Source organism: Pterocles gutturalis, unplaced genomic scaffold (genome assembly GCF_000699245.1).
Source record: "Pterocles gutturalis isolate BGI_N339 unplaced genomic scaffold, ASM69924v1 scaffold8339, whole genome shotgun sequence".
In the NCBI taxonomy this organism is placed as follows: domain Eukaryota; kingdom Metazoa; phylum Chordata; class Aves; order Pterocliformes; family Pteroclidae; genus Pterocles; species Pterocles gutturalis.
The window spans coordinates 1-21,534 of NW_010128108.1; the positions used below are offsets into that span (position 1 = coordinate 1).

At 37.7% G+C, this 21,534-nt stretch overlaps 1 protein-coding gene across 1 annotated transcript; it reads left to right on the top strand.

Annotated features, from left to right (window-relative positions):
• Window positions 1–3,843: 3,843 nt before the first annotated feature.
• On the top strand, window positions 3,844–21,303 carry KLHL7 (kelch-like family member 7). Its single transcript, XM_010079495.1, has 8 exons — window positions 3,844–3,942; window positions 4,889–4,982; window positions 6,114–6,238; window positions 8,124–8,299; window positions 11,098–11,272; window positions 12,703–12,845; window positions 17,978–18,218; window positions 21,098–21,303. Exons 1-8 carry the CDS (start codon window positions 3,864–3,866, stop codon window positions 21,301–21,303), a joined length of 1,239 nt encoding a protein of 412 aa, XP_010077797.1. The 5' UTR covers window positions 3,844–3,863.
• The last annotated feature ends 231 nt before the right edge of the window (window positions 21,304–21,534 follow it).

The window sequence follows — 21,534 nt, forward strand, 5'->3', positions numbered from 1 at the left end:
ATAAAGAGTACGTCTGGCTATCTCACGAAGAAGCCAATGGCACTGTAGGGTGCTGGTGGCCTCATCTTTACAAATTCTGACCTTTTTGACAGATCAGATTCCTAGCTCAGTAGTCTAATGATTATTAAAGGTCACTCTTCTGTTTACTACTAGAGCAAGAGTGGTAACCAAAAGTATAATTATACAAGTGGATTTCAGTTGAGCTGTCCAAACTGAAATAAATGCTGATTTTTTTTTTAAAATTATTTTTTTCCCCTTTGAAAAGCTCAGACTTCTGGTACAAGAGCAGAAGCCTGATCTGTGTAACTCCTTGCGACTGAAGAAACCTTTCTCCTCCTCCTCAGATCTGGCTTGATTGTGGCACTATGGTTCATTTAGAAACAACGATGTGGAGCTAGAATTAAAGCTGACTCTTAAGCCAGTTGTTCCAAGAACAATTGGGGGCTTCATAGTTGGCACTGTCATAAGTTGTATCTTCTGGAGTTTAACTGATTGTCTCCCAGTGTTAGTCTTGCCAAAGGCTCAGTTCAGCTTTTAGTGATGTGTTCGTCAGCAGTCTGGGTCCTGGCCTAGCAAGTGATATCAGAGTGCTGATTCTGCTTTTCTCCAGCACTTCAGCCATGTTCTTCTCTTACTAGTACACAGTCAGTTGTGTTGTCTGCATAAGCCATTTCATGCAACTAAGCTCATTGTATGATATGGAATATCCCTTTGGCTAGTTTGGATCCATTGCTCTGGCTATGCTTCCTCATAGTTTCTTGTGCACCTGCATACTAGAAAAACATGGGAAGTTGAAAAGTCCTTGATTTCTTAGCAACAAAGATATAATATAATATACATCAGTATATTATTAATGTTCTTATACCAAATCTTATATTGAATCTGAGACACAGCACTGTTCTAGATACTAAGAAGAAAATTAGCTCTATCCCATCTGAAATGGGCATGAAAAACCAAATTGGTTTTAATTACTTTAGGTGGAGGAGTTGAGACTGTCATCTATGTTTTTTGATGTAGGCTTTGTTTCTGTTCTAATTGGGTAAACATATTCCAAGGTGTAGCTGAGTTCATAACTGAGCTCTTCACTGTTTAGCTTATACCTCTGTCACTGTTGACAAGGGCATGCCAGATACTGTTATGCTTTGTAAGTAGAGGAAATATTGCCCTCTCTTAGATGTATGTACAGCCCCTAGCACAGCAAAATCACAGTGCTTTACTGTGCCACTACTCCAGTATGTGGCACCAAGTTGTTCTGTGTAAGTACCACATCTTTCAGTAGAGTGCCAGCTCTCATCTAGTTACGAGTTACTCTGACCAGGGAGAGAGAGGATCAGAATTAAGTGCTGTGAAATCAGCATGTACTTCTGATTCGTATTTCAAAATCTGTTATGCCTGGGGAGGTGCAACTCTGAATTTTGCCTGCTATCAGAATTTCCTGGAGACTTCTAATCTGACCTCAGATGGTGGCTTTGCCTATCCCACCTGGTGCCGACAGCTCCAGAAATTCCTGTATAGTTTGTGACACTCAGGCTTTTAGGAATTGTTTGTAAGAGGAAGTTAACTGTTACTGGAGGGGGAGGTGTGATTATATAGGATAAAATTAGGAAGTCAGCAGGAGCTGGAGGAAAAAAATATACTAGTTCAGCTGGTCAGTTGTGCTAAAGTTTAAGAGGATTTGTAGGCAAATCTTTCTTGTGTTTTGATAAGTCAAGGGCTATACTGTGCTTGTCAAACCTAAATTTGATATGTATTAGAAATTTCCTGTGATGGAAATAGCAACATGCATGTGGAGCCCTAGCTGTTTAAATGCATTGGTTTAATGCTGTAGGAAAATAGGTTGATTGGAAAGTACAGCTAATTTTAAAGAGGCTGCTTTTTTGTGTGTGCTGGGATCTAGAGGCAGCCTCGATGAGTATGGGAGTTTAGAGTAAATTATGGACATACCTGCACTTAGTACTGGTAGGACGTTGGGGGCAAGTATGTTTAGTGCATGGAGGACTTGTTCATCTTGAACGTGCCATGGCCCATGTCTTTCTGGGTTTTACAGAGCTATTTGACAGCATGTGCATAAATCCTTTGTTGCAACTTTGCAGCTGAGTGGAGGTCAGCCAAGAGTGAAGTAATTGAGAATGAAGCTGGGACAGAGTTGCAAGGTGTTGCTGAACCTGCTTGGAAGATGAAGCACCCTAATGCATGTTCACGCTTGGGTGTGTCCTTGGTTGATGTAATGCCAGTCATCTGTTGCCTCATTGAAGTGCCTTAGTGACACCAATGGGTCCTTCTAGAAAGAAATACAGAAATCATCAGAAGACCATTATTTGAAATAGAACAGTCACACCCAGAAACATCCCATGGAAAGAAATTAAAATGATGGTCTGTTTTGGTTGACAAATATTTCTTCCTGTACCTAGAGAAGCCTTAGAATATTCAAGGTGCTTCAAGTGCTGAGCTGAGTCACTTATCTTAGAAATGCAGTGTGGAGTTCAAGCAACAGTTGCAAGTCTTAGCAGAGCTTTGTCACAGGATTTTACAGTATCTTGTACTACCAGTTTCCAATGTTTGTTTTGAACCAGATGTGCTAGAATTACAGTTTAAGGCTTTCCTCAAACTTTTCTTGAATGGTCTCGTTTTTTTCTTGTTTCAATCCTAAATGGTTTTAAGCTACAGATGTACAAAGGAAGCTATATGTCACATCCCTCCCCCATCTAACTTGTAATTAAAACATTTATTTTTAAATGTTATTATTTATATTTTGTCCGACACATGCTTCTAAGTGTACTTTTTTCAAGAAACTAAAAAATAGGTTTATTTGAAGGGACTTTGCATATGGATTATCAGTGTTGTTAGGTGTACCCTAGGTAATGTTGTCTGTGTGTGGAAAACATTCTCACACTGTTCTAAACAAATATATACTCCCCACAGTAGAAATGCTCTCTTCTGAGGTTAGTATTGGGATGGGTGTAGGTAGGTGTTACTGAAAGTAGCTCCATGAACTTAAGGTAGTAGTTGAAAATTAATTCTTGTTTTTAGGAAGCGGTGGTGCTTAGTTTTCTTTCTTAATAAGGATGTTATAATAAACTGTAGCGTGGTGTGCATTTATTTTAGTCAATATCTTCTTAGAAGGGATACCATTTGAGAATCTATTCAAATTATGTTTTTACCCCACTCTCTCTCATGTCTCCTGACAGCTTCTGTAAGTATTGTCACTTTCTCCTAGTGCATTCACGTGTAGGGGAGAAACTAACTGCTTACGTACCAATAGCAAACAAATGAGAAATAATTTTTTTTGTCTAGAACTTAGTTGGTCGTCAGGTGTGACTAGTTAAACCCTTCCATAGAAGTGGTATTTTTGGGATACGTTTTCTTAGAAATGTTCCATTGAATGCTTTGAACTTGTTCATCACTTTCACTCTGGGAAATATGATGGCAGTCTTCAGATATGAGGTTCCTATGAGTTTTTTGAAAATCAAGAGCTGAGTAGAGAAGAGAGACACTGATGGATGAAAAGGGTGTAATGTAAATGCAGCACCTGCTAGAGGCTGCAGAGGACCACCTGTTATTGGAGGCTGATGTAAATGCCACAGGAAAACACTTTAATCAGAGTTCATACGTTATTAGTGACCATCCTTAAGGTACAAGTTCATGTGTAAACTGAACTGTGCTAGTTCTCCAGGTTAATTAATTTAACTTCGACTTTCAGAAAATCTTACTGTAGAATACATTTGAGTTGTGTGGATTAAGAAAAGCAATGAATTTTCATAAGCTGTTTTTAAATATTTTTGAAAGATTTTTCAAAAATGCTGATCCTTGCTTTTTTGTCTGTATTTCCTCTGATTTAGAAAACACTGTGTGATGTCATTCTTATGGTTCAAGAAAGAAAGATCCCAGCTCACCGTGTTGTGCTTGCTTCAGCCAGTCATTTTTTTAACTTGATGTTTACTAGTAAGTCTTTTCAAAATTGATTGATTATAAGCTTTTGTGATTATATCCTCTTAGACTTGTGGATGACAAACTGTTTTATTTTATAAAAGTGATTAATTTCAGGGATAAGTATAAGTGAAGGTTTCCTCATTTTGTGTCTTCCTTCATATCTGTTCACCCTTCCCCTCAACTTCCCTTTACCTCTGTTTTGATCAAGTCAAGTGTTACTTTGTATGTAAGCTCTCTTACTAAGTGGGGCCCATACACTGTATTAGAGTTGGTCTCCCTCCCTTAATCTGAAAATTAGGAGTTTTTACTTCTGTGGCAGAATTTGTTTGCCCCATTGCTTCCCACCATTAGGCACTTCCACACATAAAAGGGCTTTCAGAAGTGTAAATTTTATTGCATTTATGCTACCTTTACAAATTCAATTATGTAGTATCTGCCTTTCTTTTTGTATACCTTACCCATGAATTGTAAAAATTTTTGTGCTATAAAGCACACATTAAAGTTGAGTAGAAGTCAAATGACCGTGTCTTCTGGCTTGTAATCATCTGTGGGCAAACTCACAGTGCTGTGTCTGGATGTGGCTCAGAGCTTTCTCTATTGTTATCAGCTTGAATGTGGAAATAGCTTTTGACAGTGCAGTGTGTGCTTCCTGGTTTTGGTAATGCTAAGTTGACAGTCTGCACTCCAGTCAACAGCATCTATCTATGACCTTTTCTATTTAATACAGTTTATCATAATTTACATAATACAGGCATGCGCACACAACAGTTATCTTGTTTGTCCCACTGCCTCCTTTCTTTCCTGACTTGCATTAGTAATCATGGGAAAACAGCAATCAACTGTGTGCAGTTTTTAGCAGGTTCCCACTTTGTATGATCACTTTATTTTCTTCTGTTTGCAAAATGTACAATAACGAGAGTGGCTTATTGATGTAGTTTGTCTTTTAATCTCTTTGCAGCAAATATGCTTGAATCAAAGTCCTTTGAAGTGGAGTTAAAAGATGCAGAACCTGACATTATTGAACAGCTTGTGGAGTTTGCTTATACTGCAAGGTAGTTTTGTTACATAAAGCTGACATTTTTTCTAGGAAGCCTGCCAATTGTAAATTATAAAATCTTAAAATAATGCTTTTATGATTCATCAGTTTGCATCTTTACTTTGTTTAAAGCCTGATGTGACTAGACCTTCTATCCTCCTTCCCTTTTCCTTTTTGTTTAATCAGTAGGAAGCCCTGCAGACTAAAGACAGTGGTAGTTGTCTTCAGAAAGCAATTCAAAGCACTTCAAGCTTTTTACTTCAAATGAGATTTCCCATTGTTCTGAAATCCAGGCCCTTATTGATATCAGATGTGTTTCTCTTTATGGCCATGGAAGCTATTGCACAGAACCATTTCCAGGATTTATACCTTCATGTCAGGACTGGCAGGATGGCTAACCATTCTGTGAACAGCATTTCATTCCTATCTCAAGTTGTGCATGTGCCTGCTTGTTTTTTTGAACAGAGCATGTGCAGATGAGTAGGATTGTGAACAGTACTTGTTGATCTGCTCTGATTGATGGGCGGCAGGCAGGCCTTTCAGCTTTGTACTAAAGGGATTAACTCTCTTTAGGAAGGCTTTCTCCTTTCTTTGAGAGGGATCTCTCCATCAGTGGTGAGAGACAGTCAGTGTCAGCACCCTGGCCATATGGTTGCCTCCCCTGGTGCCCAAGTCCTTGTCTGTGGGCTCTGTACCTTCTCTTGAAGCATTGCCAAACTGGCTGTGCACTCTGGGCAAATCAACCAGAGCAGTCTTGACAATGAGTTTACAGAGATTTTGCTGGTGCCTGTTTGGGAGCAGGAGACTGTCAGAAAAAAGCTTCTGTTCATGTTCTGGTTTGTGTAGTAGCTGATCACACAAGTCAAAGTAATAGTATGGTACTGTAGAGGGCCTGTGTTAAAGGTTTATTCTTCAGAATCTAGGACTGTTTACTCTTTGCCCTTCCTCAGTAAAGTAGAGCAAATAAAAGCAATTTGGAAAGATCATGAAGGGAAATTGTGTCTTTAGACTGTGTGTGAAAGATTCTTGGGCAAATATCAGGGAAATAATTTTGCCATTTGTGTGAATTGGTGTAAGTTGTCTTTTTTTTTACTAGAAGAAAGTGGGTAATCTTAGTGATACTAATTTTACACATTCTGTTTTGCAGAATCTCAGTTAACAGCAATAATGTCCAGTCTTTACTAGATGCAGCAAACCAATATCAAATTGAACCTGTGAAAAAAATGTGTGTGGACTTTTTAAAAGAACAAGTTGATGCTTCCAATTGTCTTGGTAAGAGAAATCTCTGTGACATCTAGTGATAGGACAAGGGGCAATGGGTTCAAGCTGGAACATAGGAGGTTCCACTTGAATATGAGGAAAAACTTCTTTACAGTGAGGGTGACAGAGCACTGGAACAGGCTGCCCAGAGAGGTTGTGGAGTCTCCTTCTCTGGAGACATTCAAAGCCCGCCTGGATGCATTCCTGTGTGATCTGATCTAGGTGTTCCTGCTCCGGCAGGGGGATTGGACTAGATGATCTTTCGAGGTCCCTTCCAATCTCTAACATTCTGTGATTCTGTGAAATGCAGACTTAATTTACTGTTTATATTTTAACTTTGCTGTTTCCAAAGAATAGATAGGATTGTCTAAAAGACAGTAATATTTTGCTAAATCCAGGCATGTGAAAATAATTTTGCTCTAAATCTGAACTGTTGTCCCTTGCCATAGTCAAAACAGTCTGGCAGTTGTCTTCGCCAGTATCAGGGTCCACTGGCTGTGCTTTGTCTCATCCCAGCTTGGCAGTGCCCTGCAGCTTCTTTTTTGAGAGCCTCATTTGTTTAGTAAGGTGGAGCTTTCAGTTGTTGTTACTGTACTTGGAGGCAGAATTTGACAGAGTTGTAATTCCTGCAAAACTAGCATATCTTCTAAAAGTATGAACAGGATAAGTTTAGGTTACTTTTGGTTTTAGTTGCTCTTCATTTTGACTGAAATCCATGAATGGCATCTGGGCAGGTTTGATATTTAATATGTTCTGTAGCCCTAACGGGAACTCAGTGTTATGGAAAAGGTAACCAACAAGTAGGACTAAATGGTTTTCCATGCTTAAGATTTGGTGTACTTTATTTAATCAGAGTTTAAAGATAAACTTGTTTATTGTCTTTCTTATTGACAATTGTCATGTAATTCTCCTGGTAACATCTCACTCATATTATAGATGTTTATAATATAAAAAAATCTTTCACATAGTATCTGAATTATAATTATTCAAATGACACTTTGGTGCAGTATGGCTGTGGCTCTGAAACAACTGTGGTAAGAATTACATTACCTTCTAAGGAAAATGCTGTTTATGCTTGCTTTGAGGCATATTCCTCCTGGTTTTTGTTAAACTGAAAATGAATTATGGTCTCTAACACTTGCATACTTTGCTAATTTATAGCAAAAAGGGAGATAAAGATTAAATCAGTTTTTCCTCAAGACATAGTTTACAAATGGAAATGTGTTCTGTGCAGACTCATAGGCAAGTCCATAGTTCCTTAAAAAAAAAAAAAGTGTATTTGAAAGAAACCATGGCTTATTTTGAGTCTCTTGAAATTTTGTCAACAGGTCATACACTCAGGTTTTGTATTTCTTGTTTTCATTTTACTACTTAGAGCCGGTAAGGCTAGTTGTAGTCCATGGGCTGATGAGTTGCTTCTACTCCCCCTCTATAGGAGGAAATTGGGCTTGATCGGTAACTCCTGCTGCATGAGCAGATCCAGGAGGTCATAAAACCTGGATCCAATTTCTCTAGCTGTTCTGGTTAGACTTTATTATTGTGATACAGCTCAGAGCTGGTTAAGGTACTGTTATCTGCTTTGTAATGGGGAAAGAAACAGCAAGGAAATAGTGCAGTTAATACAGCAAGTACTGCAGGTCTGACTCTACAATTACTGACTCTACAATTAGTTTGGTTGGTAGGGATAGGGATCAGAACCTTGTGCTTACCTTGGTTTGTCTTGAGTTGCAGATGAGTTATGACAGCATGTGTTTTAAAGGGAAAAAGCATGGGAATAAATATTAAGCTGATGTTGCAAGTATCACTGAAATTATAATAAATTTTTTCTATTTTAATATATTAAAGGTAATTGCAGTTCAAGTTTGGAAAAGTTTTTTTCTTAATTTTTACTTCACAGGTATAAGTGTGTTAGCTGAATGCCTAGACTGTCCAGAACTGAAAGCCACTGCAGATGACTTTATCCATCAGCATTTCACTGAAGTTTACAAGACAGATGAGTTTCTTCAGCTTGATGTTAAGCGTGTAACACATCTCTTGAACCAAGATACATTGACAGTGAGGGCAGAAGACCAGGTGAGATCCCGGTTTCATACTAGCAGAGCATTGAACTTCATTATCATTTTTTTAATCAAGAACTGGTTTAAAGTATCGCACTTCTCTTATTCCTATGGTGTGTGATGCACATAGTGCTTACTGAATTGTAGAATAAAAGGTGCATCCTAGCTTGGTCAAACCCAGACATCAATTAATATCCACATTTCAATTATGGTTGTTATATGTGTTGTTTCAGCAAACTAGAAAGAAAGAAGTCATAAAGGGAGTAAACAAATTGGATTCCCTTATCAAGATAGCTATAGGGCTTCTGGTTCCATAGTATGTGGGCTGAATTGAGTTTGATGAATTATAGCAGTTGCTCCCAGATTGCGTTCATGTGTTATCGGTGAACTACTTAAAACTGGCAAGCAAACTGCACCTTTGTGGCTGCATGGCTCTACCTGAGTATGGTCTGCTCCCAGGTTGCAGTTCATGTGTTATCGGTGAAGGTGAACTACTTAAAACTGGCAAGCAAACTGCACCTTTGTGGCTGCATGGCTCTACCTGAGTATGGTCTCAGCCCGTTTCAAAGAGGAGTTGCTTCTGAGGGAAACGTATGCATACACAAATTAAGCTTGGGGAACTGAAGGAATTGGAAGCAAGATGAACAAAACACTGAGAAGGAGATGCATCGACAGTGATGGATTGATGGAAGGCCCTTACTTTGGGAGCACATGCAAAAAAGTTCAGGTGGCTAAAGGGAGCCTGGAGTTTCACTCAATTAAAAGTTGTAACTTGTGGTAGAAATTACATTCACTGCTGTCCCATTTGGAAAGCTTGATTCAGCTTATAGCACAACCCTGAATGCTCATTTGCCAGCTTGTTCTTCCTACTGCAGGAAAATAGGAAGAGTATAAGTGTGTCTGCACTGCAGTCCAAAGAGGTGATGGCAGGATGGTTGTAGCTGCTGGGTACCTCTTGTAGCTTCTCAGTTAAATCTATTGAAACCATACTGAAATCTGGTCTTTCTAGCTATGTTGTTCTGGTGCTTGAACTGGGTAGTTTGTTTGAGTATGTCATCATGAATTGACTCGTACCTTTGAAGTGCAACAGAGGCATCTCAAGATCGTATGTGCATCCACTTAGATAGAAACGGATGTTTTCCTGACTGAAGTTTAACTTTCACAGAATTAATGCATTTTCTTCAATGTATCTGTTGCAGTAAAAAGCTTCAATGAAAATAAGAATTACTAAGAGTGGGGAATAATATCAGGTGACTAGCATATGATAGTTGTTTAGTTTTAAGTATAAATATGATTTATGTCACAGTTCAATGTTGCTGCCACATGCTGGGAAAAGTTCAGGTCTCAGGGTAACGTTCTCAGAGCTGGAAGTATTGTTTAGCTTGCAGCCAAAATTACACTTTTGAATTTACATTCTTGAAGTTCTGGTAGTAAGGTAGGATGGCATGCTTTAACTTGGCAGCAGTGGTAGAACTTTTGTGTAGGCATCATGGTAGCATTACAGTTCCTTTAGGAAAGGGTCAGTGTGCAGTACGAAACTGCAGAAGTTTGTCAATGATACTAAAGGAATCTTATTTCTCAGGAGTGCTACTAGAAAGCCGACATTAGAATATAAAGCATATTTACATTTAGCAAAAAAAAGGAAAGTAGCTTTAATTACTAGTTGTCCTGTTGTTTTTTTTTCCCCTTTTGTATGCAAGTAATATTTCTGTTGGTGAAGGGATACAGTATTTCTGTCTCAGTCATTCTGTTGAATTTCCTTAGCTGATGGAGTTGAGCCTTAAATATTTTTATTTCTTTACTCTACCTTGCTCTCGGGTCATTTTGTAGAGTTATAGCTGAGGGGGTTTAGCAGTCCTTCTGAATAACTCTAATTCTGCCATTAAATGTATTTCCACGTTATATCTCACTGGTGATCACTGTGATCAGTTTCAGCTACAGTAGAGCAGGCATTGACTGTGCGATCACTTGTAATGAAGTTAGTGCTGACTCTGAAGTTGCAGCATAGTAGATAAGCTTGCTATGTCTGAGAGAAGTATTGAAGTCTCCTAGGACAGAGGTAATACTGGATTTTTGTTTTGCTCCTTCCTGACCCAGAGAGCAATCATAAGTAGAGCAGATTTCTTGGTTACTTTCCCTGTTCTGTCCTCCTTGGCCCCTGAGAAAACCCATTATCTTTTCCTGTGAAGAGGAGATGGAGAGGAGGCTCTCTGGTAAATTTATGGTGGTCTGCAGCTAAAAACTTTTAACTTATAAGGTCCCTTAAGACACGACAATAGCAGTATCTTTGGATCCCCAACACTATGATTTGGTAACAGAAGCAGTTTCAGCTGAGGAGGCTATATCAAGTAGAAGCTACTTCAATATTTCTGGTGAAGTATTACTGGAGTTGTGACATGGAACTTGAAGCATGTTAGTCTTAACCCGGTACAGGGGTTACCCATGCACATGTGAATTATAGATTCATGCTTGCCATTTGGAGGGGAAAAAAAGGCTAAATAGCAGAAGCAGTGATGTGGGTTTTTTTAAAGTTTGTAGATGGGCTTTATTCTGTGGTTATGCATTTGTTTTACTTCATGTGTGAGCATTGTCTTTGGGGTTTGGTTGGTTTGTTTTGGGGTTTTTGGTGGGCTTGGGTTGGGGTTTTTTGTGGGTTTTTTTTGGAAGATGGTGATGGATCCCCACATACTAAAATATTAGTATAAGTTAACCTCCAACAGGCAGAAGAACCAATTTGGAGCATTAAGATTTAGTTATTTGTCTTACTGTGTGGTGATGTACCTTATCCTTTTCTTTCCTTCTCTCTTGTTCAAGGTTTATGACGCAGCAGTCAGATGGCTGAAGTACGATGAGCCAAATCGCCAGCCGTACATGGTTGATATTCTTGCTAAAGTCCGATTTCCTCTTATATCAAAGAACTTCTTAAGTAAAACAGTTCAGGCTGAACCACTTATTCAGGATAACCCAGAATGCCTTAAAATGGTGATCAGTAAGTTGACCTCTAGCTGAAATCTTTGATGTTCTGTGTAATTAAAAAATGCAGTGGAATTTCTGAAAATGGTTTGCTTTAAAATGATCTGACAACATTTTCACACTAAATTAATTGGACTGTACTTCCTCTAGGATTCTGTGTCTAGCTGAAGTTGGATTAGCAGATTATAATGTAAATAAAACTCAGTTTATGTAACAGAGTGTGACTTTCATTTCTTTCTCCTAGGAAATGACATGAACTCCATGATGAGTAATAAAATGGAGATTTTGCCAATGAGTTGTTAGGGTAATTGGAAGTGTTAGTGTGCTTTTGGAACAGGCTAGTAACTTCAGTATTGTTCATGTTTGCATGTGAGTTAATAAACAATAGTTTATGTCAAAATTTTGAATATTATAAAGCTTCCCCAAGCAAATAATAATGTTAAGCATATGTGGCACTATTTTCATCTCTCATATATAGTGATCGTTGAGCCTACAGACAGTTACATTCTCAAGGTGCAGATGAGATAAGGAACAAGTTTCCTTTTTGTTTTTAGATGCCATTTGTGAAATTTTATCATGTAGGAAAGAAAAGCCTAGATGTTGATAAATATTCTGTAAAGAAATGTTTTAATTTCGGTAGCAGTTAACTAGTTGGCTTAATTTTAGTGTAGATCTGAAAAATGGTATGCAACTGTTTTCCTTCAGTCAATAAGCAAGCTTCAAATTAACCTATATGTTGGTAAGTATTTGACTATTGACATCTCAGTCATACTACTTGTGTGACATGGAGGTGGGTGCACTGTTTAAGAAATAAAGATTTTTGTTTGTCTGGTTTCAGTGGCTTGTAATGTCACTAATATTTTTGCTTTCTTTGGAATGTTTCTTAGGAGAATGTTTATTTTCTTATACCAATTGTAACTAATATTTTGCATTGTCAAGCTAAGAACAAAAGTGAGAGGTTTTCATGAGGTACAATGTGCTAAAGATGCCTTCCTTACTGATCAGAAATTGGGGGATGAGGAGGCAGGCATGGTTGACTCCTCATAGCATTTTCAATGCTAATGTTGTCCTCTAGGCTCCCAGTTCTGCTGTTCCTTTTCTTTGGGCTTTCTTTGTTTTGCCTGTTTCAATGAACAAACTTAGTTGCTTGTTAATAATGGCTAAATGAGCTGATCAATAAATTGGTATATAATCTGAGTCCATATCCATGACCCATTTTCACATGGAGCAGGCAATTTGAAATAGGGTGTAAATCTGGATGTATGCTCCCATCCTCACGTGATGCTGCGTTCTTCCCTTTTAAATGAAAGCTGTATAGGTATAATTTAGAAACTTGGCTTCCCCTTTTTCCTTTCCTTCCCTCTTCTCCCCATCCCTGCCTCTGAAACATCTCTTTCCATGTATGAGCTACACTGGATCTGCAAACAGTCCTTGTCTTCCTTCCAGGTGGGATGCGATACCATCTACTTTCCCCAGAAGACAGAGAAGAGTTAGTGGAAGGTACGCGGCCAAGAAGAAAAAAACATGATTATCGTATTGCTTTGTTTGGAGGCTCACAGCCCCAGTCCTGCAGATATTTTAATCCAAAGGTAATCGTTACCTCAGAATGCATTAAGATTCACTGTTTGTAATCGTGCGTGTTTTATTTGCTGATGATATTAACTAAGGCGTAATGATCTACAAAACAGTATTAGGAAGGATGTATTCCCTGCCTCTTGGGTATACAGTTGGAAGTGTGTGGTTAATTAGGTATTTTCAAATTTGTGTACCTAGATGTAATACTTCATTTTGAGTAGAATTAATTATGTTTGTTTATTAGCAATATTAGATATGGAGTTCTGATAAATCCATCTAAGTTGAGGATTGGTGTGTGCATCCCACAGCTGTAAATAAATAAAAGGTCACTGAAGCATCAAGCAATCAGTTAGGAATATATGAAAGTCTGTATGCATGTGCATGCACGTATGTGTTCAGAGAATAACTCAAAGCAATTTATTTTTTAGCACAAGTTAAGTTATTGGCTCGTATGTTAGCACAAAACACAGTTTTAGGGTGCAAGGTGGTTTTTCAGTGCATTTATTATAAATATGCAACCATTTCTAAATCCCAGTTGTTCACCATTTTGTTTGTTCTTAAAGAGTATATAAGGAGAAGAATTGTGAGCCGAGTGTTCTGTAAGTGGAAAAGACTGAGTTTCTACAACAAAAAACTTAAGAGATGGCCAATTTAGAGCAAGCAAGCTTTGCCTGAAATTTGTTTCCATGTTTCCTGAATAAAATCAAGCCACAGGAATGGTGTATATTTCAACTATGCAGGCTAGATGGTCTAGAAACATCAGCTGCATGCAAAAGGAGTATCCATACTCTGTTTTACCAGGCAAGCACGTGTATTAATACAGAAAAAAGTTGCTACATAAACATCAGGGCTCTCTAAGCTATGAGATCACATAAATGTAATGTTTTGTTGCAGAAATTCTGGTTGTTCTAACTCAGTATATTAAATGTTTGCTATAATTTCAAACAGTTTTGTGTGTTATCTGTGTGAATTTTATAGCCAATGTGAGCCCTGTCAAATCTAATTCAGAATGAAAGAGCCCTTGGGATGTGTTTTGAACTCATGATTCACTTTCCCTCATGTAAGATAAAATTGAAGCTACCTTCTTTGAGTACGACTCAAGTTTGGAGAAAAACCTACCAGCTTAGTTTGAGAGACACTTAATATGTATTTTTATTGGGAATTCCAAATTCCTAAATAATAACCACCTTCTTCCTTCTTACTCAAGTAAAAAGGCAGTATTCCAACTGGAGGCAAGGAGGTGAAGGGAACACAGCAGATAATTCTTTCTTTTCCAAGGTCTGTGTTGGGGAAGCTTTTGATCCTTCTCAAGCAGTTACTTGGTTTTGGCATTTTAACAAGTTGTAATTCACCCAATATGCTCCGACCTTTCTTTTATTAGAAGGAAATCAGATAGAAGTTTTCTCGTTATCTCCAGTTACTTACATTGGAACAAAGCTAGATTTTAGCAGGATGGAAACTACTTTTGAGATTATTGTCCTAGTCATTAATTGTCAATGGTGTTATCAGCAGAGTGTGCACGTGGTCTCTTTACCAACCTAACTGATAAGTTAAATTCCATAGGTGTCTAATGTCAGTGGTGGTCAGAACCCAAAAGATGGGGGTGGTTGCTTCATCATTCTTTATAAACTAATATACACCTCTCCCCCCTACCCCAAGTAGTCACCATGTTTGGTTTTTTTTTTAAACTTCATCTTGTTTGAAAAATAATAATCTCGGTGCATGCTGAGTGGGAGCAACAGCCAAAGGCTTACAACTAAAAGGAAAATTATGTATCTAGTTAGGTGATGTTCAGTCAGACCTGAACTATAATATTACAAAAAAATCTGTTTTGTGGACAAAAAGTCATATCTGTATAAGTTTACATAAAGCATAGGATAAAATAGCTAATTTTTTCATAGACTATTTGTCCAAGCATAACACCAAAAAAGAACTGAGTATGGAAGAAATTTTGCAGAACTGCCTCTTGATCAAGCTTTATGGCCTTGCATGTGGATTAACGGGGGGAGAGGAGGGGGTCAGGGTAGGAGAAGGCAAATGTGGATAATGGGAGATCTTGATTCTAACAAGCATGTCTTCCTTAAATGTTTTCCTAGTGCTTATATGCTTTCTTGTATATTCTTAGCTAGCCTGTTATGTCTTGTGGATAGCTTTTTGCTTACTTCATTTCCAACTCTAACCTATTTAAAGGTCCTTTGCTTGATGTTTTGCTTGAGTATCTGAGTTTGATCTTTAACTGTGACAGTAGCTTCTTAAATGCAATAAATCAAGGATCCAGAACCTCTCTTGGATAAGCATCATGTGCATGCAAAATAATGTGGGATGTAGAGCTCCAGTGCTGCAAAGACTGTCATGCTTAACTCACTTTAATTAGCCTCATCAAAAGATGAGCGTGTCACACAGCAGAGAATTAAGGTTGTGCATGTACTTCTGCAAGGTTAGGACCTTGGGAAAGAACTGGAATTTTGTTGTATGTTGAACTGATTGAACAGTGACCTAGCCCTCCAGTTTTGATTTTAATTAAATTTATTAATTTAATTAAATTTTTATGTCAGCTAAAGAAAGAGTTCAAAACAAAGGTTATGTTTCGCCTGAAAATATTTTCTCAGTTGTGATATAAACTTTAATAATTCTATCATTATAAAACTAGTGCAAAAAAATTTAATTTTCACTGATTCCTTTGCACACAAAATTAGACCTCTTGATCTTCCCATCCTTGTTGTCAAAAAGGGTTCTTTAAATAAGAATGGATTGGATACTTTGTGTTATTTGTTGAGACTGTTAGTAGTATTACTTTAAGTCTATATTTGTTGTCTTTGCACTGTAACTGAGATTTCTATTGATGCATGTACTTCCTCAAGAGAGCAAAATAATGCAACAGTACAGATGCAGATGAGCATCAAACTTCTGGAGCAGTCTGGTGCTATTTGAGTAGAGATGTTTGTTTTCAGAATACTGCTAGAAATCCTAGATGTCCTATTAACAGTGGTGGGAAGCATTTTCTTGTTAAATTTTCAACAGAATATTGTTAACCTTTCCCCCCCCCCCAACTTTGGAATAAAATATTTTTTGTTTTGCTTTATGACTTCTTGATAAAAATTTATGCGTTATTTTATGGGATTTTGAGGCAGCAATATGCTTATTCTTTTGAAATTGCTGTCTCTACAAGGTATGTCAGCATACCTTTTTATGAGGAGATAGAGCTGTAGTCAATAAGCTGTTAGTGGGAAAGCTGTCCATGTTAGGTGTGTCTGCTGTTTTCCCTGACAAACTTGGAAGAGGAGGTATCAACTGAAAATGAGGGAAAAGCCTTAAACAAAAGGAGATACTTTTTCACATGGCCCATAATGACACGTGCCATTCCTGTCACATGGCTGTGTGGATACTAGGAGTTCAGATAGTTTTAATAAGTGATTAAATGAATTAATGAAAGAGAAAAGCCTTTCAAAAACTATTAAATACAAATATACAGCTTCTGCCTTTGGAGTTCTGCACCACAATTTGTTGAAAATGGAGAGCAGCCAGGAAAGTGTCACCATGTACTTATCTCGGTCTTTCTTTACAGCTCCCCAAAAATGAGGCTTGCCACTGCCCAGGGGTGTGTGGATCTTGACTGTGGCATGAAACAACTCTTCTGTATAACTCTTAAATGTGTAAAATGCATAAATTGAAATAAATTTTATGTGGTGCAGACTAAAACTGAAGAGCATTACAGGGGAATGACCTAAATTGCCTCCCACAGAAAGAGGAGGATACTGCTGAGTGTGCTCACGCTGTGGCTTTTCATTTGATAAAGGTGTGGATGAAATGGTAGCTATGAAGTGAAGCCATAAAAGTGGGTCAGATCACAGCCCTTTATAACAGTAAAGGAAAAGAGTATTTTTTGTAAAAGTGCCAGAAGTTTGAGCTAGAAAATTTGTTGATCTTGCACAATGCACTAAGACATTTTCTTAAGATTTATGCAGCTATTTATTTTGCCATGCTGTAGTATGGCTTTCCTTTCTAGGATGCCCCAGGACCTGTTTCTCACCATAAAGGGCCACATGCACCTGCCAGCTCTTCTTGATATGGGGGATGCTACAAGAAAAGATTGTAAGATGTTTTGGACTATAACATGGTCTGCCTCTCTTTCTTTGAACCCCCATGTAGGAGTCGCTGTTCTTCTTCATTGACCAAGGTGTTTGAAGTATGTCCTTGCTAAGAAAATGTAATGATGTAACGTCTTGTATGAACCATTACGATGAAGGTCATTCAGCAGGTTGAGCTAGACCATCCTGAGGTGGCACAGATAACAGTTAAGGTCCCGTACTTTCCTGTTCAGTATAGGATACAAGCTATGCTCATGGAATATGTGCAATGCTATTACTCAAGAAGTGTTTCTTGTACTGTATGCTATCCTGGTCTGCCATCAGCTGCTGAGTTTGGTGTTCTTAAGGCTTTGGGTAGCGTTGCTGTCCATATTTGATACTCACTGGTTTTGCCAATTCATGCAAAATCAGTTTCTAGGCAACATGACTGCCAGTATTTGTGATGGCACATTACTCTTTCTCATGCTATCAACTGTGGATAGCTATAGATCATTTGTGTTTTGTAAATTCTGTAAATAAGCTTCTAGTTGTCATGGTAATAAAGTATGTATCAGAGCTTTTTAAATGAGTTGCTTGTCAATTTGGATATTACCTTCTTCTTCCATTGCCTTTGTTTGATACATTCTGTATTTTATTTTTTTTTAGAAAGAATCTGTTACTATATGTAAGCTGTCTTTTTTCCATTCCTATAAAAGAAAATGCAGTACTACTTTTTTGATCACATGCATTGTTTCTGACATGATAGCAGCAGGAGGTCAATTCTGCTGGGGAAAAAAAAATTGTTTTTCAGGGAAGCTGTACTGGGTGCACACAGGGAATGCAGAAATAGAAATTCTTAATGTCATGGTTCATTGCAGCTAACTATGTCTGTGTCTAAGAGAATTTTTCAAGAGTACGCCTGAGGAGTATTCTTCAATAAACAGTATTCATGTTTGTTTTGAAAAGGAACTTTAAAACTGACCCTGTCTAAATCTCTATGAAAAGATCTGTTTGAAAAACACTCGCTGTGCAGGTAAGTGTTATAATCTATTAGACATTACCTGTTCTTTGTAATGCAGGATTACAGCTGGACAGACATCCGATGTCCCTTTGAAAAGCGCAGGGATGCAGCTTGTGTCTTCTGGGACAACGTAGTTTATATTTTGGGTGGTTCCCAGCTCTTCCCTATAAAGCGAATGGACTGCTACAATGTGGTGAAGGATAGCTGGTATTCCAAGCTAGGACCTCCAACACCTCGAGATAGCCTTGCAGCCTGTGCTGCTGAGGGCAAAATTTATACATCTGGTGGTTCAGAAGTGGGTAAGACACTAAAAATCTTTAAAACAAACCAAAAAGATAGAACAAAGAAAGATACCTGGAAATTTTTCTGGTTTTTGCATGACTCTTGAAAAGAAATTGCACGTTGTCATGTTAGCCTAATGAGTTTATTTTCCAATATTTAGGATTTTATCCTCCCCACAATCCAACAACCTATTTCTGTTGTGTTTTTAAAATGGTTTCACTGAAATGATTTATATTTACATTAACTAGAACTTAAAGTACACTGCAACTTGTAAGAGTTAACTAGGGACAAGCAAATATATTTTTGGCAGTCCTATTCTGCTGTTATAAATCCACGGAACTTAGTGTGGTTTAAAATTTTTCTCTGCTGTATGGCCAGAATAGCTGCATTTTGACAATGGCATTCCTTGCAGACAATGTATATTGGGCCTAATGAGGTTTTCTTAAGGAAAAAGAAGGTGGGGGGAAAAGCTTTTGAAACTACTGCTTTTGGCGGTGAAATCATACCTGGCCCTGTAAAGGAATTTGTCCAATTTTTCTGAAAAAAAGAAGTTATCTTATGTTAGTTTGTTATTCTGTTGGGTTGCTTCAGTAAATGGAGAAACACTGCTTTTTTTAGATGTTACTTTTTTTGCAATGATAAGTAATAAGACCATTGGGGTTTTTTTCCTCCCACAAAAATATAGTGGATGACTTACACTATGATGTTACCGCAACATTTTAAAATTTATTTTGTCTAAATCTGGTCCATCATCAACAAAACAAAAGTTGGAATGTAGGTATGCTATATCCATTAAAATATTCCCAATTGGGGGGGGGGGGGGGAAAAATGCAAAACCCAAGCCAAACCATAAAGCCAGGGAGAAATTTTTTAGTAGAGCCTCTTGAGTTCTGCCTTGCTTCAGAGCGAGGTGAGCAGAGCGGGCAAAAAAAGGTCATAATCGGTGCTTAACATTGATAAGTCACTTAATGGGAAGTTGTGACACTTGGGTAATGTTATCTGACTTCTAAAATACTTGAGGAAGTCTAATGTAGCAGTGGATTAAACAGTTCCTGGCTGTCACCTAGTGTGGAAAATGTGAAATAGCACCTTTCCCATTACTGGAAATAGGCTTAACTAAGGCTGCGTTGGGAAACTTGGGATACTACAAAAATCTCATAAGTCTTCCCAGTTTCCCCACTCATGAGGGGCTATGATACAAACTTTGACTGTACAGTTTATTTTCTAATATATTGTCATTAGTTAATAAAACTGTACTGTTATGGAAATTTTAATTTAGGAGTTTTCTATTAAATCTGCCCTCACTTTACTGTAATGTTTTACTTTGCTTTCCATGAGTATTATTCAAGACAGAATAGTAAAAGCTAAAAATTAATAACCAAGTTTATTTTGCCTGTACTTGTTTTTTCTTTGGGATCCAGTGAACACTGCTTGTTTGAAAAAGTCTGTCTATCTTGAATCTAGTATTTTCTAATTTGGAGCAGGCAATTATGTGAAACCATTAATCAGAGAAAAAGCTGCAGTGTGTTAGCTGTAGAGAAATCTAAAAATTGCATGCTTTTTGCTTTGATTGAAGAGTTTGGAAAACAAATGACTGTGCCAGTCCACTCCAGAAAACAGTTTTTGAATTGATGGGAGTACTGTTTTGTTTGCAATAGCTAGTGGAGTTAGAAAGCTGAAAATACTAAATTCTTCCACTATACTTAGGTGCAAGAAAAATATTTAACCTTATACTGATGGTATACTGAAAATGCAAGCTTTTCCCTTTTTTAAAAAAATTAATAGAGACAGTTCTGTATGTCCCATGGATGAGAACTTCTACAACTTCAAAGCAATAAGGATATATATTTACATCAAGGAAAAAATAATTCCCACTCTGTGCAGTTCTTCGTGACATTGAGAACTACATGATAGGAGAAAACAAATGCTGCTTATATAGCAGTCTTCTCCTGTATTTTGGGTCTGGAAACGTAGCACTATTTTGAGGGTTCAGATCTCCAGCTTATAGTGAGTGCTACTATTCTGACACTTAATTTTTAAAAGGAGAAAGACAAAGAAAAAGAGGCACAAGAGAAGGCACCTTTAACTGTTCTAGGTGAATACTGAAACAAAGCAGAGAAGGATCCTGGTTCTTTTCTGAGAAAGTTGTATCTACCTGAACCATAGACAAAGCAGAGAAGCCTAGTTACCTGAGCACAACTCTTTAAGCTCCCATCTAGGTTCATTTTTAAAATTGCTTTTGATTTTACTAATAGTTTTATTGGCCCTGGAGGGAGGAGAACACAGACCTTGCACTTCCAAAAAATAATTATCTGCCAGTCCACAGGAAGAAAGTAAAATGGTGAGGGGTAGCTGTCTTCTGATTGTTAATAATTCAGGAGTATGTTATAACATAATCAAGCTATCTAATTCCAAAGGCAACCAGTATTCTGGGAATTGGGCAACTCACTCGTGTGAATCTGTACTAGGTTTACAAAGCTGGTTTCATCTTCACATCTGAAAGTTCAATATATTTCCAAGTAGTGAGATCAGCATGAGATGATGACAGTATGATCAGTAACTTACATACATCTGTCAGTGTTTATCCCCCTTTGCCCCCCCCCCCAAAGAAAAAAATAATATCCCCATCATTTGTTTTTGTTTTCAAACACAAATAGCAATTTTATGTGAACTTACTGGCCTATTTTGGGAACAAAAGAGTCAAAAGAATTACAAGTATGTGCTTTCTGAATAGTCCCAAATTTCAAGTTGGTTAGTTCTGCTTTTGGAGGTGGGAAAGAGCCCTTCCCTTTTCAACTAACAAATAAAGCATCAGTTTGATAATTACTATTAGACTCTTCTTGTGAAAGACAACCATAAAAATTAATGCCATTTGGTGGGTTTCTATTTTTTTAAGGAAATTCTGCACTGTATTTATTTGAATGCTATGACACAAGAACAGAAAGCTGGCACACAAAGCCCAGCATGCTGACTCAGCGATGCAGCCATGGAATGGTAGAGGCGAATGGTCTCATTTATGTATGTGGAGGAAGCTTGGGAAACAATGTTTCTGGAAGAGTCCTAAATTCCTGTGAAGTTTATGATCCAGCCACTGAAACGTAAGTATTGTCAATTCTGATTATTTTGATGACTTCTGGCTTTGCTTGCTCTGTAAATAACTGAAGTATAGATTAATAGTAAGAACTGTATATGATACGGAATTTTCCTGAGTTAGCAGTAATAAATCAGTTATTTGTAGTTTTACTTTAAAGGCAGTTTTTCTTAAACAGCTTTTTTTCTGTATTTCATTGCTGATGATACCAAACTGAGGGTAGGAAGGCTTTGCAGAGGGAT

Coding starts and splice junctions, on each gene's coding strand:
- KLHL7 (XM_010079495.1), top strand. CDS start 3,864: ATGGTTCAAGAAAGAAAGATCCCAGCTCACCGTGTTGTGCTTGCTTCA. Junction 3,943..4,888: donor TTTTAACTTGATGTTTACTA/GTAAGTCTTTTC, acceptor ATCTCTTTGCAG/CAAATATGCTTGAATCAAAG. Junction 12,846..17,977: donor GCAGATATTTTAATCCAAAG/GTAATCGTTACC, acceptor TTTGTAATGCAG/GATTACAGCTGGACAGACAT.